Source organism: Phaenicophaeus curvirostris, chromosome 25 (assembly GCF_032191515.1).
Source record: "Phaenicophaeus curvirostris isolate KB17595 chromosome 25, BPBGC_Pcur_1.0, whole genome shotgun sequence".
Classification (NCBI taxonomy): Eukaryota; Metazoa; Chordata; class Aves; order Cuculiformes; family Cuculidae; genus Phaenicophaeus; species Phaenicophaeus curvirostris.
The window spans coordinates 4,911,576-4,929,613 of NC_091416.1; the positions used below are offsets into that span (position 1 = coordinate 4,911,576).

At 40.8% G+C, this 18,038-nt stretch overlaps 1 protein-coding gene across 1 annotated transcript; it reads right to left on the minus strand.

Moving 5' to 3' along the window:
- Positions 1–1,679: 1,679 nt before the first annotated feature.
- JHY (junctional cadherin complex regulator) lies at positions 1,680–17,985 on the minus strand. Its single transcript, XM_069876252.1, has 9 exons — positions 17,940–17,985; positions 17,104–17,534; positions 13,570–14,065; positions 9,880–9,990; positions 7,630–8,231; positions 6,561–6,849; positions 4,564–4,644; positions 3,418–3,543; positions 1,680–1,960 (listed from the first exon to the last, which is right to left on the minus strand). The coding sequence occupies exons 2-9, from the start codon at positions 17,490–17,492 to the stop codon at positions 1,757–1,759; spliced, it is 2,298 nt and encodes a 765-aa protein (XP_069732353.1). The 5' UTR covers positions 17,493–17,534; positions 17,940–17,985; the 3' UTR covers positions 1,680–1,756.
- Between the last annotated feature and the right edge of the window lie 53 nt (positions 17,986–18,038).

The following is an 18,038-nucleotide window of genomic DNA, read 5'->3' on the forward strand; positions in this document are numbered from 1 at the left end:
CCATTTGGTCTAAAAATAAAAGTAGAAAAGCAGCAACTGGCAGAGCATGGAAACATTTACCCAGCCTAGCTTGATGGATCACGCTGGGGGCACGCATGGTCTCCAAAGAGTGGCTATAAGCAGCTCCTAAAGGAGTCTGGGGTTGAGGATGGCCCTGTTCCAGAAGCTGCAATGGATATTTGAAGATGTCCCCTGCTGTGCTCCAACACACAAAACATTTCCCCTGCAACCTGACCCACATTCCCCATGCTGGAAGACGCTTCTTCCACCGCATTTCCCCCAATGATTATGTACATACAAACATTTGCCTGTGAAGGCTACCAGTCCAATTCAGTGCATGTTGTAAGGCATTTTGAGGACTGTGAGATCCAGGACTCATCCAGGACTCTATAAAATTAAAGACACAGAACTTTTCCAGCAATGTATGTCATACCTGCAATGCCCTGACTCCACTGTACACCTACTGGAAAACTGTCTTTCCTGTAAGACATCTAGCCAAGGAAATGTTAACCCAGAAACACGTTGAGCCTTATGCATTTCTAAGAAAGCCATTTCAAACAGTCTCTCTTTTATTCCCTACCTTACCTTTCCATTGCCAGCCTCCTTCAAGGAGACTCAAACTCTTTTTCTTTCTCCCCAAAGACTAATTCTCTCTCTCCTCCCATACAAATTAAGGAGCCTAGAGAGGAGGACTGAGGGGAGACCTTATTGCAGTCTGCAGCTTCCTCACAAGGGGAGGAGGAGGAAAAAGTGCTGAACTCTTCTCTCTGGCAACCAATGATGGGACCCGAGGGAATGGCAGGAAGATGCACCAAGGGAGGATTAGGTTGAAAGATTCTTCCCGCAGAGGGTGGTGGAGCCCTGGAACAGCTCCCAGGGAAGCAGTCACAGCACCAAGCCTGACAATATCCCAGAAAGATTTGGCCAACACCCTCAGCCCCGCAGCGTGAATGTTGGGGTGTCCTGGGCAGGGACAGGAGTTGAACTCAATAATACTTGTGCGTCCCTACCAACTCGGGACACTCTATGATAAGGGGACCTAAAACATTGGATAAAGCAATTACACATAATCACGAGGTTGGTTTTCTTCATTCTTTCCTTTTAAGTAGCCTATCGTCTAAGAGATTTTGGTGTGCTTTCTTCAAAATTCCCTTGCTGTGTGTTCTAATCACATTTCATACATTGACTTAATTCATAATTTACTAAGTTAAAGAAATGGAACCATCATAACAAACCCATCTGTTTGTTGTTATTTTTGTAGATTTAATCTGTTAAAAGCTGTTTCCTCTCAAACACAGAGCTCTCAATTATCCTTAGTTACTCAATATATTTTCCAACTGTTTCTGGCTAATAACAGATTGTCTGCACAATCAGCCAGTACTTGTTCTGAATGTTCTCCCAGATAAAGCTCCAAAAATTTGGTCTTGATGTGACAACAATTCACTAACAGATATCAAATTTGAATAATGAGCATTGTATTATTGCCAACTGCTATGTTTGGTGCCCATTTTTGTTCTCTTTCTTGTCATCAATGGATTACTTTTGGCTGCCAAAGTCTCCTCTGCACTTCAAAAAGAGAAATATTGCTGTTTTAAGATCATCAAATGATGCTGATGTTTTTTTTAGTGCTTTACAGATCTACCTATGTGTTTGACCTGTCTAAAAACGAGGGGAAAAAAAATGTCATGGTCACATGTCATAACTAAACAGTTCAGATATTTTTGCCTTGAAGATATCCCTCATAATTTCAAAATACTTATAAGATATGAAGGGTTCTGAAAGCAGCTACAATTTGCTTTTCCTTCTCGTGTCTATTTTGCAAAGTTTCCAAGGATGTAATTTGAGGTAAACTGTCCTCGTTTAAAGTCCATGGTGGAATTCTTTCCTCTTTCACCTCTTCATCTGATTGTCTTATTGCGAAAGTCTTTGGTCTAGGAATCTTCTTAGCGTATTCCAGCGCCTAAAGACAAGAAAATTGGGGTAAACAATTAAAAGAAAACCTGACCAATATTTCCATATTGTAAGTGTTTCTAAGTTGAGTCAAATTAACAGTTCTTCTAATTGCTGATCTTTTTGCGTGAATGTGAGAAGCAGGTAAAGACTACATTGTGCAAACAAGTAGGATGTAAGTTCTGTTCAATTGGGCTGTTTCTACTGTCTGATAGGTTTAACTCTCAAAATTAAAACTGGGAGTACTCAAGCTGTTGCCCTAGATCTGGCAGGTCTCAGTGAAGCCAAGCAAGGCCACACTGAGAGGAATACAAATCAGATACCTGCACGGGTGTCAAAGAGTCTGGAATGATGTGTGGGACCTGAAGACTGTCTTACAGAGGGAGTGGAAACAGTATCACAGACATCCTGAAACTGAGAGCACCTTGGTTTAACCTGGACCATTTGCTTGTCGTGTGCATTTGGAAACACCTGTATGTCTCAAGTGGAAATAGCATTATCTCATATTCTTGGCAACAGAGAGTCTGGGAAATCTTCTGAAGGAATCCAAAGCCCTCTTGACATCCAAAGAAAACAGTATCATCTCTTTGTGGTGTATATGAAGTTTGGAAATTAATGCAACTAAATGAGGAATTCAACTGATAGTAAACTCCTAAACATTTTTCCTGAAATGTGCAGTTCTCATTTGTCACCTTGGCTTTCAGCACCAGGCAGGTGAGTTCCTGCAGAACCACTCGGATAAAACATAAGCTGTTTCCAGAGCTTTATCATTTCCTGCAAGGGGCAAAAGGTGCTCCTTTGTTTGTTTATGTATGCCACTGTCATGCAGTCAGTTGTTGCTCATTTGGGCTATTTTTGAAGGCCAGTGAAGGCTAAAGTGATGTTGTATGGGCTTGAAAAATAAGAGCAATTACTGTAGCTATGCAACTGAAGTGAAAAGAGTTTGTGAGTGAGACTGACAGGCAGGTGGATAATAGACTAACAAGAGGATATCTATGGTCCATTAGAAGAGTGCACTCTGCAGTTGTGTGGCCTCCACTGCCGATGTGAAGGAGAGCATGTGCTGCACTGGGTAATGCTCCGAAGAGGGTCCCATTCTCCTTTATTCCCCAGGAAAACATCACTAGCTGTTTAAGCCAAGTTGAGTGCTGGTAACTTGGGTGGAGTACTGTTCTGTTTCCACTTGGTTCACTCTCATCAAGAGCAAGGCAGCTGCAAAGAATGAGCTTTGCCATGGGCAAAGACATCAGCAATTCCTGGCACACATCTACAGCCCTGACACAGTAGATGCACAGAAGAGCACTTGCTAGGACTCCGTGAGAGCAGAAGTCCTTAGAGTTGTTAAAAGGAAAATCAAAATGGAAAAACTATTTTAGCCTTCTGTGAGTTCAATTTATGCTTTTATTTTTGTTTGCGTGGAGTTTGGAATATCTCCTTGCATGCATTTTAAAGGGACTCTGTTCTTACCTTCTGTCTTGACAACAAAGATATGGTCTGGGGTTTTGTAGGTACCCTCTGAACCGAAGCAATGTTTTTCATATTGTGTTCCTTAATTTGCTTTGCATATTCCTTTTGTTGCTTTAACTTCTCTTTCTGACAAAAGGGAAAGTGTAGAGTTAATTAAATGTCTTGGTGGATCCATCAATGAAGCATTTCTTCTGCTAGAGTCTTTCAACTACACCTCTGTTGCTGTTTAACCTGGCTATGCTATCGATCATTCCTCAGCAGAACACAACAGGAAATCCTGATAAATGGTACGGCTTTTTAAGTTACTCTTCATTTTTAAGAGCTTTTTCTTGGACTCTATCAAGAACAGAGCTCAACAGAAATGCAACAGAGGCATCTTTATTCTGGCACCCAGTGGCATCCCAGGTCCCAGCAGGATTGTGATGGTGTTAAAACCCACAGAGTCCTGGGCTAGGCTCCACTCTGCCCATTCCAATTTCAGATTTCTAATCCATTTCATTTGTGGCAAGGAGGAAAAAAATACAGGGGCTTCTCAATGACTCCTAAGAGATGATCACTTCATCATTTTTGTTCCCTGCTGTCATACAATGTTTTGATAAAAGGATGCCATAAAAATTGCCTGTTGTCAGATTAAAACTGCTTCAGAGTGCACACAGTGGAGTTTGCAGCACCTTAGAGCTGCTGCCAGACCCTCATTATCAGCAGAGAAGAGGTCAAAGGATTCAGATACTTGTTCTGAACAATCTGTTTCCAACAGGATAATGTGCACCTAGCTATTTTCTTCTTGTGTTTACACAACTTCTTTGTTTACTTCCACTCTGAAGGCTGGGCAAAGCTTCTACTCTGGGAATGACAATGCAACTCAATGAGTGTATAATTTACTGATGTGCAATTAGCCCTGTTGAATTCTATGAACTCCTGGTTTCTGGAACTACAAAATTAGAAGGTTAAAATTATCCACAATAGAGTTGTCTTTCCTCCTATGTGAATCCCCCCTTAGGGTCTCAAGCTAGACCTACAGTCAAGGACATAAAGTACCAGACAAAAGCTCAAGTTGCTTCTCAGTAGCGATTTCTTTGTCATTCTCCCCTGCTCAAGTTCATTTTGCACAACTGCAAAGCAGTTCATAGAATAGGGACTGCTTACTTTCTCTTTGATTGCTTCATAGTCAGGTCCAAGGCCTCCAAGCTTCACATTCAGATTCATGTAGGTTTTAGAGCTACATGGCTGAAAAACAAAGAGCAGTGACAGATTTTCCTTGACATGATTTCATGGAGGCAACAATTAAAGCAAGTCTTGCAGTGGACAGCCAAGATAAGAGCAGAACTGAACCTGTGGTCTGTCTTACCTCTGGCAGGTCTCATTTCAAGGACTGTAAGTAACCAAAAAGATTGAGTTAATTGCACAAGTCAGATTACACTGTATTTCCCTTGAATCAGGGCAATGTAATTACCAATTCTCCAAATCACAAAGCAATGCTTTCTCAGTCAAAAAAGACCTTTTGTGAGCTTTATTTTTAAACAGCTTAAAGTGACTCATTTGACCGTTATTAGAATGAAACTCCAAAGAAACTGTTGTAAGAGAAACAGATAAAAGCACCTGATTTTGCTGGTAAAAAGATTAGGCAAATATTATTAGCAATAGTAACCTTTCTTTGTTCTCAAAACTGCAATGGAAAACTGTTCACACAGTGGAAAAATACGTGCCTTGCAGCACAGGAAAAGCTTTACGAGTGCATAGGGAACACAGAAGATGAGTGATGGGTGGTGCCGATTCAGTACTACATGACATCACTAAAAAGACCCCAGTACTTCCGGAATCTTTTAAATCTCCTTCAAGAACATTAGGTTAATTTTCACAAGTGGGTTATGTTTTAAAAACTCGTCAGCAGAAACTCATAATGATCAGCTCTGCAGTACTTTCATTCACAGGGAATTGTAGAGACAGCAAGAAATTTCTTTATGCAAATAAGAGATGCGTTTCTTTAAAGGACATGTTCAAGTTAAACTCGGCTGCAAGGAAACCAATTCTATGGACTGAATTTTCTATTTGATATTTCTTTGTGTCAGTTATCCCTATTCTCTTGTGATATACTTACACCTAACTTTTAATTTAAGGTACTGTGAAGTATGGAATCATTTGGCTGTCTACAACAAGATGAGGGTTTTCTCACCTCATGCGATAAGTATGATTGCATTTGTTTATTAGGGAAAGCTGGATTTTTCTGAGAAACACAGACTTATTTCCTGTTATTCCTTACATGTGAAGTGTGAGAAAGCTACTGGAAATACAGGATAGAAACAACAATTTGAACTCAGTGGAACAGAAAGGCAAGGAAATCTGCCCTTCAGTTACTCTCATAATCCAGCTAATTCTTCTTAGAGGCACTCAAGCAGCAACACACAAACTGCTCCTAGATGAAACACTTGAGTAATTATTCCAGCTTAGTTTGTCTGCCCTGAGATTTGGAGCTAACTTCTAAACCATTTAATTTGTCATGGATGCACAGGGATAGTTTTATGCTGTTCCACTGCCTCTGTGTTAACTGGTTACAGCATGGAACCGGACACACAGAAAAGACAAAAAGAACCAAGTTTTAATAAGGACCCAAACGGGATCATCAGGAGACTTGTAATAATGTTTACGCTGTTAGCTTTACAAATCCTCTAAGTTTGCTGTTGTGCTGTTTGATTCCCTTGGAAACCAAGAGATTTGATTTGGATAGCAAATGAGCATGACCAGGATAATGGTCTGCTCAGATCTGAGGCCTGGCTACCTGCTGCTTTATACAAACAGCTTTATTCTAAATCATTTTATCACTGGATAACTTAAAGCACAAACACTGCTCTCTGTGTTCTTAGAGCTAATCAAGACTGAAAGTGACACAGGGAGAGCTTGTTGTGAACGGCCTTGCATTTTAGACTAAAATGATTTTAGTGTCTGTTTCTACTTTGTTCCCTGGTTTTTAATGCTCTGGGCACAGAGCATTAAATGTGTGCCAGTGCACTCTTTGTAACTGTGAAATGTTTCTCAGTCCCCATTCTTTTTCTTTTTGTGAAGATCTTTGGATTATTAAGAAAAAAATATCAAACAGAGGGGAAAATAGAAACATAATTGCATCCAATCCGCAATTCTTTGCTTACCTTCTTGCTGACTTTGGGCTGGTTTCGCTCTTCCGTTTGCATGGGATGTCCTTCTGAGTTCCTTTGGCTTATTTTCACTTGATTTCCTTCACCACTCCCCAGATCTACCTCCAAACCACTTGCCACCTGTGGGATTATAGGTGGAAGCAGGCTGAACAAGTTTCTGTCAGCCAGATCAGCTTCTGCCAAACGGATGATTTCTTCATAGTGTCGCTCCATTATTTGTATAATCTGGGAGGTTGTGCAAGGAGGGGCTTTTGGTGAACTGCGAGCGGAAGATTGAGAAGGCATCAAAAAAAGAAAGAGGGAGGGAAAAAAAGAAAGTTTATTTCTATACAGCAGGTAGCCCAACAAGCAGTCTGTACATGGAATGATCCCTGCTCGTTGTATGTACTGGGAACACGAAGATGGAAAGATGGGTATTTCACAATGACTGACTTTGCTTGCATCCAATATATGGAAACCATTTAAATTAAACAGAAAAATTATAGACAGGGGAACATTAAACTTGATGCAAAGCTAGCTTAAGCGAATGAAAACTGCCTTTAAATGGTTTTGGAAAGAATTGTCTATGTGAAATAAAACCTTCATTATTATGAAGGCAGGTGAAATTCTACAAAACTAAGGATTTTTATGGCCTTCCCCCCATGTAGCAGGCCAGAATCGGTAGGGAATGACTCTGTGGATATTCACCCTGCATGGCAAGTTTTGATATAAGTGCCCAGCCAGCAGTAGGCTAGGCTTATGCATGGTGCTCTTGGCTATCTCTTTCTTAAACTTCACCTTCTAGCCTTTCAGAAGGAAGCTTTCAATTGTGGAAAATTGTATATGCAGGAGAGCCCGGAGTACAGAACTGGCCTTTTCCAATACCATAATTAAAAATCAATAGTTATAATGAATCTTAAACTAGAAGTAATCTAGAGTGGCAGGTTTTTAGCAAAAGAATTTTATACTTTGGATTTAGAACATTTTTTTACCCATTTCTGTTTTTTCTGAGCATCATAATGTTATAACACTGTTCCAACACTTAGATCCTTACCACAAACTACCAACAGCATAGTTCTGATACCTTTTATCCACACAAACATGTCCTTTGCAGTTCTGACGTGACACTTGACTCTTCATCGATTCTTGAAAACTAGCATTAAAAGTAGATGAACTATTCCTCTGTTTTGGATGTGTTTGACTTTTGGTGCACTCATCTCCTGCAAAAAGCCGCAAAGCGGCATGTTTGTCTAAATGTTGCTGGTCCTGTGGAAGTCCATTTGGAGGATGGTGCTGACATTTCATGTTCTCCTTGCTGATATGTGCTGGAGATACATCCTCCATGGGGTTAAATTTATGTAATGTTGGATGAAAACGACAAGTAGATGTAAAATCCTGATTAACAAAACATCTTGAATTTGGGAAATTATTGAAGCAAGTATCTGTACTGGCAGGTCTGTTGGTGTCAGGGCCAACAGAAGGACTTGAAAACAGGCATTTCTGCTGTGCGCTGCTGTTCTGCTCTACTGCCTGCATGGGAGCAGTCTGAAATTGTGATATTTGGCAGTGGTTGTTGTGGCAAGGCTTTGGTTCTGCTCGTCCTACTGGCGGCCATTGGCTATCATTCCTTGGGACAGCTCTCTCTTTGAGACTCTGGTTGGATTTGATTTTATTTCTCTGGTGATCCTAAAACAAGTTATCAAAAGTGGGGTGAATTTCAGTGGTTGCTGGTTTATACATTCATTAAGGTCAACAAGAAACAAGTGTAAAGAATCACAGAATCATAGAATAGTTTGAGTTGGAAGGGACCTTAAAGATCATACAGTTCCAACCCCCCTGCGATGGGCAGGGACACCTCCCACTGGATCAGGCTGCCCAAGGCTCACCCAATCTGGCCTTGAACACCTCAAGGGATGGAGCAGCCACAACTTCCCTGGGCAACCTGTGCCAGTGCCTCACTATTCTCATAGAGAATGTATGGGTAAGTTTGCCTGTTGCAATGCCTTTCATGTAGCTGTTCCTTAGAATTCTACAGATTAACTGATGTTTTGACCCGATTACGTTATGTTTTATGATCTAATGAAAGCAAATTGTATGAAATTTCAGGAAAAATATGGCTATGTACACACTATTAGACAGTAGAAACACACTGATGCCAACTATTTAAATGATTTAATTTCTAAACCATGCACTCCTCCCTGTATCCTGCAAATCATTATCCAAGCAATAAGAAATAATTTAAGCACACCAGGACTACTGTCTTGAGCTAGACCAACATACTCTGAATCTAGAGTTTATTTAAGACTTATCACTTTCCAATTACAGCATCAGGTGTTGCCCATTTTGAGGAAAGACACAGCTTCCCTTCTAAGGAATATACAAATCCATTCTCAATACATTTAATCTTTGTCAGAGCTAAAATCCTCCATTTCATCCTCCCGTCTCTCTAGGGTTCTTTTGTTAGCAACACTTGCAATCACTACATAGCATATGCACTCAGAATAACTACTTAATGGTAGGTATTAAACCCACATATAGAGCAGAATGTTTTGGCAAAAGCTTTAACACTGGGGAATCCTGACTTCTGGTGCCAAGATGATGATTTGTTAGCTCGGCCACTGCTGTAATGATTGATGTTCTGTCATACTGTGCCACCGGTGGAAAGCATGAACTGCTGCCAAACTGGGAACAGGCCAATGTTTCCCCATTTAAATGGAATAAGCAGCCCTGTAAAATACCTCCTTCATTCTGAAATTCCATATACAAAGCACATCTCTCACAATGAACAGCAGCATAAAATCTTGTTTGTCCTTTACAGACATGCAGCTTCCAGTCTTAAGTGAACAGTGGGGATTTTAAACAGTCTCCCTGAATCACTTCAAATACATTTAATGCATTTAATAATTCTAGCCGGCTTGAAGTTCTGGCTCTAAAGTCCTTGGTTTTTCATCAGTGATGTTCACTGGGGCTTTAGGGGACAAATAATACAACAGCATTTAAGTTCCAGCTCAGAATCCTCATGAACCATCAAACAGGACCATGTACTAGTTTGGGTTTGGTTTTTTTTTACATTATTATCAACAAAATAACACACCAAATAGATAAGATTTCATGAGCTCAGGATTTCTTGGGATTTGGGACCTATTTTGATTTAAATGATTCAGTATATGAAGCCACATATGAATTAAATTTTGATGATTATCTACTGATATATATCTTAGGATTTATTGCAAGTAATTGGTACTTTAAAAGTAATGTAATTACAGCTTTAAATAGTCACACTTCAATGCTCTTACATATATATTTCAATTATCATACTCTATCAAAAAGGAACCTTGAGCTGCTGTGATTTCGGGTACCATTTGTCTTCAGGCTCCATTTTCACAGTCTGGAATGGTAGGACCCTCTGAACTGGTTCATCATCAACAGTTTTAGGATCTGCAACCTAAAACCCAAAAACATTTATGGCCACAGCCCAAGTGCATGGAAGGATTTAAAAGTCTTGGGGAAAGAGTGAGAAATAATTTTCCTCCTATTAAAGCTAAAGTTAGGCATTGTAGAACAGATAACAAATAAACAAATGGCTAAAAGAGAAAATGCAGAAAAATGAGAAAAGGAAGCAAAAGCTCACTTAACAATGATGTGGTAGTTGGATGTATTCCTTCTAGAAAAGAAAATTGTAGGAATAATGCAGCATAGAAACCTACTTGTAACTCCCAAATGGCTGGGCTTCTCCATTACATGAGAGCCAGCGGTTCACCTAATAACAGAAAAGCAAGCAGTCATCACGGTCCAAGCAATCAGCCAGTGGACCACAATCCTGACAGATTACACACACGGCAGCAAGGTCCTGAGCAGGAATCATGCAGAAAAAGAGGGCAAAACACAGCAGTGTTGGTAGGAAAGTACATGGGAGTGTTTGCAGAAATAAAACACCTGATACACGTAGCCTGGCAAAAATATCGAACAGCTTATGCAAAACAGCAAGCCCACAAACAAGACCATCTTCATGTGGCCACAGACATGGTAATCCACAAATGTGACATCTACTCATCTTTTAAACACCTTCAGGGATGGTGACTCAACCACCTCCCCAGGCAGCCTGCTTCAATGCTTGACAGCTCTTTCAGTAAAGGAATTCCTCCTAATATCCAACCTAAATATCCCCTGGCACAACTTGAGGGCATACTTGTGAGCAAGAGAATTATTAACTGGAAATCATAGTGGTGAAATCAGTGTGAAGAAAACATGAAATCCTTCTGGGGAGCTAAGTCTCTCATCTTTAGGGGTAGGAGATTAAGACAACTAGGAATAAGTAGGGTTTATTGCTGAGTTTCCAGGGGATCTCATCACTCCAAATGCTGATGCAGATCCTATTAGTTGTGATTAGAAAAATTCACAATTAGAAGTTACCAAACAGGTTCCCTGAACTGTGGAGAAATAGAGCTTTGCAGTTAGTAAGATGTTTTTGGTGGAACCAACTGACTCACTGTATCGAGAGTTTACCTGGCAGGTAAAGCATACTTCTACATTATCTCTTTGAAAGAGGAACAGGACACAACCTCTGCCAGCATTTTTTGTGAACTATTCTATTAATACCAATCAAATTGAGAAAATGATCAAATGAAATTGCATTTTGAGCATCATAAGCTGTGTAATGCCTATTCTGTTAAATTGAGGCCCATAATTGCTTCTCTACTGAAAAGATACAACAAAGACAGCAATCATGGCATGTCATTATCCCAGACTAGAAAACCGGCCTTTGCAGTGAGGACTTCAAAGGCTTGTGGTTCTCGAATTGCATTTGGCTGCTATTGTTGAAGCGCAGGCAATCTTGATTAGGTGTTTACACTGAGGTAAGGCGCAGTGCACAGAGAGTCTGAGTGCCTTGGTCTAGAGCCATTAAAAAATTGTACATTATGTTCCTTGCTTTGAAGTAAGGGGCTTGTAGGTAGGAAAGCAACTCATATTGAGTACAGCTGAGCTAGATTGGGCCACTACTTCTCTCTCTGTCTCTCTCGCTCTCTTTCTCTCAAAGAAACTCATCATCAGGTTCTTAAAGAATCAGGCAACACTGCAAAGAACTTGATGCTTTGTGAAATGCTATATAAACCAGTAAATATGCATCTCAACACACATTTATGGTATGTTTTGGTACATATGGCCTGCTGTTTGCATGCACTGAGATAACAGCTGTAAAACTTGCAAGAATGAGTCTGCAAATGTTTTAACTAATGTTATATCAGTTGAAAAAAGCTGTATGCAAAGTACTTGCTTCAGAGTAAACACTAAGTCATCACCACAGCACCTGACAGCCAACACTGATCACATCAGTAGAAGCAGCTTCAACATTTGGCAAAGCTTAAAATAATCCAGTTTAGGAGCAAGCAGTATTCAGAACGTGTTTGATCACTCCAGCAAGAAGACACGTGGCTTGTTTGCTTCTTTGCGCACTTGGTGTTTTTACACTTTTGATACTGTTTTCCAGGTGAGGTGAGCAAGGTTGGCTCATGGGCTAGACCTAGTCAACAAGATGCTTTCGTCAGGCCTTCCTTCACCCCCTCCAACAAGATGGAGCAATGGACCCTCTCTGTTCGGAACAAGAGAGGTAAGAACTTCTTCCTATGCCAATCTGCAGCAAGTAAAAAGCTAGCTGACAGTAGGTGGTGATGCTGTTGTGGCTGTTATCGACTTGTCAAGGAAAGAAAACACACCTTTCTATGTGCTCCTGCTGTGTCACAGCTCTGCTGTCCCCACGGCTGCTTCAGCAAGGTAATCTCAGAATGTAGCTCTTATTTGAACACATTTCTTTTTTCTATTACATCTCTTTGGGTTGTGTCTACACAATGAAGTCCTGATCCCTGGCTCCAATTCTTACATAGGAAACATTTTCCGAATTCCCCATATGGTAAACATAATCATATCAGCACAGCTTCAATTAGCATTAATTTACACTAATTATTTTTACCATCAACCAAATTATAACTGAAAAAAAAAAAAGTGCTCTTAATAGCTCCGCTAGAAAAAAGCGTATTGACCGTTACGCTCCCTGTAATGCAGTCAGCAGATGCCCTCTAGTGTTGTGTCAACTGTTCATTAGTCCTGGAAAACGTGTCACCCAAAGTAGAAAGTCTCTGTGGCTTTGCAAGTTAAGAATTTTCTATCCTACAGCTCGTGGAGTGATTCAGTGACTCCCACATTCCCATTACGCATAATCAGTAGCAAGTAAAAGCAACAAACTCATGTATAATCATTCATTAGGAACTGTAATTGCATTTCCACTTAATCCTTAATACAAGTTGTCTGACATTTCACAGTGAATCATAAGAATTCCAGGCCCTCCAAGTACTATAACACCTATTTCTTGGATATTCCTGTTTGTGTAGCACTAAATGAAAATGATAAACAAGAGTGTGCATGGCCCTTGGAAGCAAAGCGATCACAACGTGTTTTCTGGTTCTCAAACTCAATTGTAACTTCACGTGCACTTTTTTGTTAGGATCAATGCAGGCGGAAAACACTAACACAGCTTTTTAAGGTAAATGGTGACAGCAAAGTTTCCTACCGCAGTTAAAAAATTGTGAGTGTTCTGCTATCGGAAGCAATTTGCATTTGCTGCATTAAGCAAAACTGCAAATACGCTATTAGCAGAGACAATCATTCATGTTGGCCAAGCAGAGAAAAATTGGAGGCAGCAAAAAAAAAAGAATGACTGATAAGGGAAGGAGGATGGCATTTCTTTAGCATCAAGATTAAAAACTAGCGAGAGATCACTTCTGTGACATGCTTCATGGTCAGGAATATATATACCTTAACTAGGCTTGTAAGGCCATCACCAGGGTTGTGAGTGACTGAGGACTTGTCAATTATTCCATAGAGAGTGAACACAATTCTCATTGGAAACCATATGGTATTAGCTGCACAAAAGACTCTAAATCTACTTGCCTCCTCTGCAAACCTGATCATGCTAACACCAGACAGTACTCAGTTTATACCAACTAGAACACATGTAAAAGTTACTTACCTGCTCTTGAAGAACAGCTTGCTTTTTACTGTATAATTGAAAGTAGGAATTTATCTCTAAGTGTAATCCTAAAGTCTGTTTATTTCTTTTCACAAAGTCTGTTTTTGCTCTTTGTGGTCGACCACGTTTAATCTGAAGAGACAAAGCACTGCTGCGTGTACTGGGGCTGTCTTTGAGATGACAGCTGTCTGCAGGTCCCTTCCCTTTGGCAGGCAGCCTCGAAGGGTCATTGCTGACCACAGCATTTGGTTCATGAAAGCTCAGTAATTCTGTACCAAACCCCGAGAAGGAATCTTGTGACTTTGCCTCTGGTTGACTCTTTTCTTCTGGGGAGCCGTTGGAATGGAGGTAAAATGAATCTTGTGAAAAGTCCATGCTGCTTCCTTGAGCAACCTGATGTGCTTTTTCTGTCACAGAAAATTCTGCTGCATCTCTTGTGTTCTTCCAGTTAGGATTGTATCTTAGGCTGAAATATTTGTCCACAGACTGTTGTTTCCTATTTAAAAAAGAAACACAAAATTAGTTATGTATAAATACTATAAAATCTGTATTATTGCAGTATGCAATAACAACAAATGTCCTGCTAATATGTTCAACTGAATTATTTCAGTGTGCATCCTGCAGAGCTGCTTGTGGGATCAGGATCAGAACAGTGTTATCAAACATTTATTTTTGGTAGAAAATCTAGGCAGGACCTCCTCTTCATTTTTAATTTTAGTTATCAGTGAATGATAAATTGGCCTAACATTCTGATCACAGTGGAATACATTATTTATCCTAAATTTAGCATAGAAATCATAAGTACTAGTAGAGCAAATGATTTATTGTCCTGCTTCCATCATTTACTTTAAATGCTGTAGCCTACAGAAGACAGAATGTGTTGCTCATTCTTTGAAGACTCTGATGTGTGAAATAAAAGTGACATTCCTGGTAAAATCATTCTCTCAAATGCCAGTTTGAGAACATTCAAGCAAGAACAGCCTAGAGCTCTGTATCTGTATTCTCTCTTCCGTTCCTATGAAACATCAACTCCCTATAAAAGACTTACACATAACTTCTCATTAAATATAGGCTGTGATTGAGATAAGCGTAGAAAAACACAAATCAGAAAGGTTTGTGGGTTTGGCTATTTTCCTTTAACAAGTGTCCAAGTCGTTGCTTTGAACTACATTTATCATAAAGCAAACAAAGATGATCTGCCTTAATAACCTCACAATCAATTCCATTTATGATTTACAGTTTGATCCAGCAGGAGAAAAACCAACTGCAGAAGCCAAATACACAATTAGCTTCCAGGAGATGTGTGGGCAGTGGCAGGAGTGAGGGGAATGGGAGAAAAAAAGCTTTGAATGCTGTTTTTCCTTAACTGGTCCTGCAGTACAGTCTTGGTTTCTTGGACGCCTGGACATTAGGAAAAAATTCTTCACAGAAAGGGTGATTGGGCACTGGCAGAGGCTGCCCAGGGAGGGGGTTGAGTCACCTTCCCTGGAGGTGTTTAAGGCACGGGTGGACGAGGTGCTAAGGGACATGGTTTAGTGTTTGATAGGAATGGTTGGACTTGATGATCCGGTGAGTCTCTTCCAACCTGGTTATTCTATGATTCTAAATAGTGAGACTTTAAAAGTGACATTTATAGGCATGGAAACCCATTTGACTCTTCAGCCCCTGTTAAAAGAAATGTACTGATCTGCTGGATAAATAAGTTATTCATCCTTTCTAAATTAGTTTCATGCCTATATTTCAAGTGGCTCCTAATAATAAAATAATCTATTTCTCCATGAAGGCTTTTCATTTCAGGGAAGCATCAGTGCCATGATGTCCTGTGTACTAGAGATTATACCATTTACACTGGTGAAAATGTTATTATTCCTGGTTGTCATACACCACAGGTAAACAGAAATAGGTGACCACGTTTTGAAATGAGTACAGAAATATGTGATATAATTGCAATGATTCAAATAACAGAATATAATGCTAAAGAGACCTATTGTGCTGAAACGTGCGCATGGCAGCTCAATTATATTACGCAGGCCAGGTCACCGCACGGGAACAAAATGCGTGTGAAGAGCTCCTTCATCTCTAATAATCTGCAGACAAAAAGTGCACCTTTTTCCTCCTCCCAACTCAGTATAAAGGTTAGATGGACTCTGTACTCATCGCACAAGTGTTGAGTGTAGACAACAGATGCAGCGTTTCCTCTTCAAATTCCGAGGTTCGTAATGGATGTAGAGAGTGGGTTTCATATGGATATGCTGTGATATTTGCTCTGGTTAATGGACTGTATTTGAGTACTTACTAGGCAAGTTCAAACAAAATAAAATCAAATTTCCATTTAATGAAGAGCCTCGCATTCAGCATAGTATTCAGTCAAAAAAATTACTAAAAATTAGAGTATGTTTCTAGCACAATTAACATCATTTGCACTCACAATAAAATATTCAGTAACTGGCCATTTTCTCTGTTGAGGAGGTGAATAAAAGCATGCTATTAATCATTTAGCCTTCATTTGTTTGCCATTTTATTTTAAGTAGACAATTAAATCGAAACTGCACATTATTATTACTTCAGGTTTAATTTAATCCCTTTAAACTTGAGAATTATTCCCAATTTATACAGTGTTAAGCCTTTTATGCACATGCCAGCAAATTAAATTTTATTTTATGTTCCAAGTTAACGCTTTCTAAAGAATGTTTAAAGGTGACAGTAAGGCTGTAGATTTTAATTTTAGATTTATACAGCTATGAGGACAAGACTGCATTTATTTGACCCACCAGTTTCTGCCTGTAAGTGGCCTGGTTTGCTCAGCACAGATCTTTCTGTAAGAGGATGTGTTGGTGCTGCTTCTTGGTTTTTCTCGGGTCCTTTTTCCCTGCCCCGCTCCATAAATGCCCTAGCCCGTGGCCTCAGAGCTGCTGCACCATCTGAAGGTCTGACAGTGACATGTTAATGGTTACCAGCACGTGCAGCTAAATATTGTAGTGCCCAAAACACATTACAGACCTGGATTCCTCCCACTGACTGCAGTGCTGGATCAAGTAGACAGGAATAAGAGGGCTTCTACATTGAATGGGCCTTTACCAGAAGAACCTGAAGTTAACTGCTCCTCCATTAGCTTACCCAGTAATGTTTAAGAGCAGGGGTTCATATGTATCTGTTCACCAGTTCCTACCTCCTTGCCTGGGTGTTTCAGAAGCAACTAAACAGGCACAGAGCGCTCACCTCTGCATGCGGTGTCTGCAGCCAGTGAGTGGGGAGCCTGTACAGGTCTGTGAGGGACTTTTTCCTTCTCACCTTACTGTCCTGCACTGGTGGTGCAGGCAATAAACAGCTCAGGCTATACTGGAGAAAGGGGCATAACTAAGAATGTGGGTACAATGAAAGAGCGTATCTTTGTGTGTAACTAAATCTGTAGGTGCTCCTAATAGCACTCCGGCCATATAATACTGTCTTGAAAATGTGATGTACATTCTGAAGAACATAACGTTTCAAAGGGTCAGAACTATTCTAGGCACGTACTAAAATCCTGTGTCTTACCTTCCATCACCATCATTTCTTTGTATTCCATTCGTATGCTGATTTGTGTCATACTCATCACCTTCTTGTTCTTTTAAACTCATCTCCTCCAAGCTATCATCTTCCAAGCTATCATTCTCCAACTCATCAGAATCCAGTCCTACCAGCTCTTCATTTTCGTGAATCTGTAGCTGGGGTTCTGACTGATCCTGTCTCTCCTGAACACGGCTTTCAGAGGCAGACTCTTGGGAGTCATGCAGGCTTGAAGCAAAGACCCTTTCACCTACAGATCTCCTTTTCCAGTTTGCAGGGTGGAAATTGCATTGCACGAGTACGTCATGAGAAATGTGTTTTTTACTCATGTTGTAAGTGTGTGGAGAAGAAACTGCAACATACTTTGAAGAATTCATTCTGTGTTTTGCACTGATGGTTTACAATGATCACTCACTGTCCTGGAAACAGGAGGATAAATATAAGAAGGTTGCTGGTAAAAATATACTAGAGGAAAGCTGGGGAGGGGCTCTTGATCAGGGAGGGCAGGAATTGGATGAAGGGGAATGGTTTGAAGCTGAAAGAGGGGGAGATTGAAGTGAGATCTTAGCGAGAAATGTTTTGCTGTGAGGGTGGGGAGGCCCTGGCCCAGGTTTCCCAGAGCAGGGGTGGCTGCCCCATCCCTGGAGGGGTTCAAGGCCAGGTGGGATGGGGCTTGGAGCCCCTGATCCAGTGGAAGGTGCCCCTGCCCGTGGAACTGGGTGGGCTTTGAGGTCCCTTCCACCCCAACCATTCCATGTCTCTACCCCACGAGCCCCTCAGCAGCGGGCACCCCCGCCCCAGGCCTGCGCGCCCCTCGCCCTCACCGGCCCCGGCTCTGCCGTCGCCATGGCTGCAGCGCGGACGCCGCGCCGCGCATACCAAGACGAGACGGGTGGGGGTGGGATCATCCCTTCTCCCCCCCG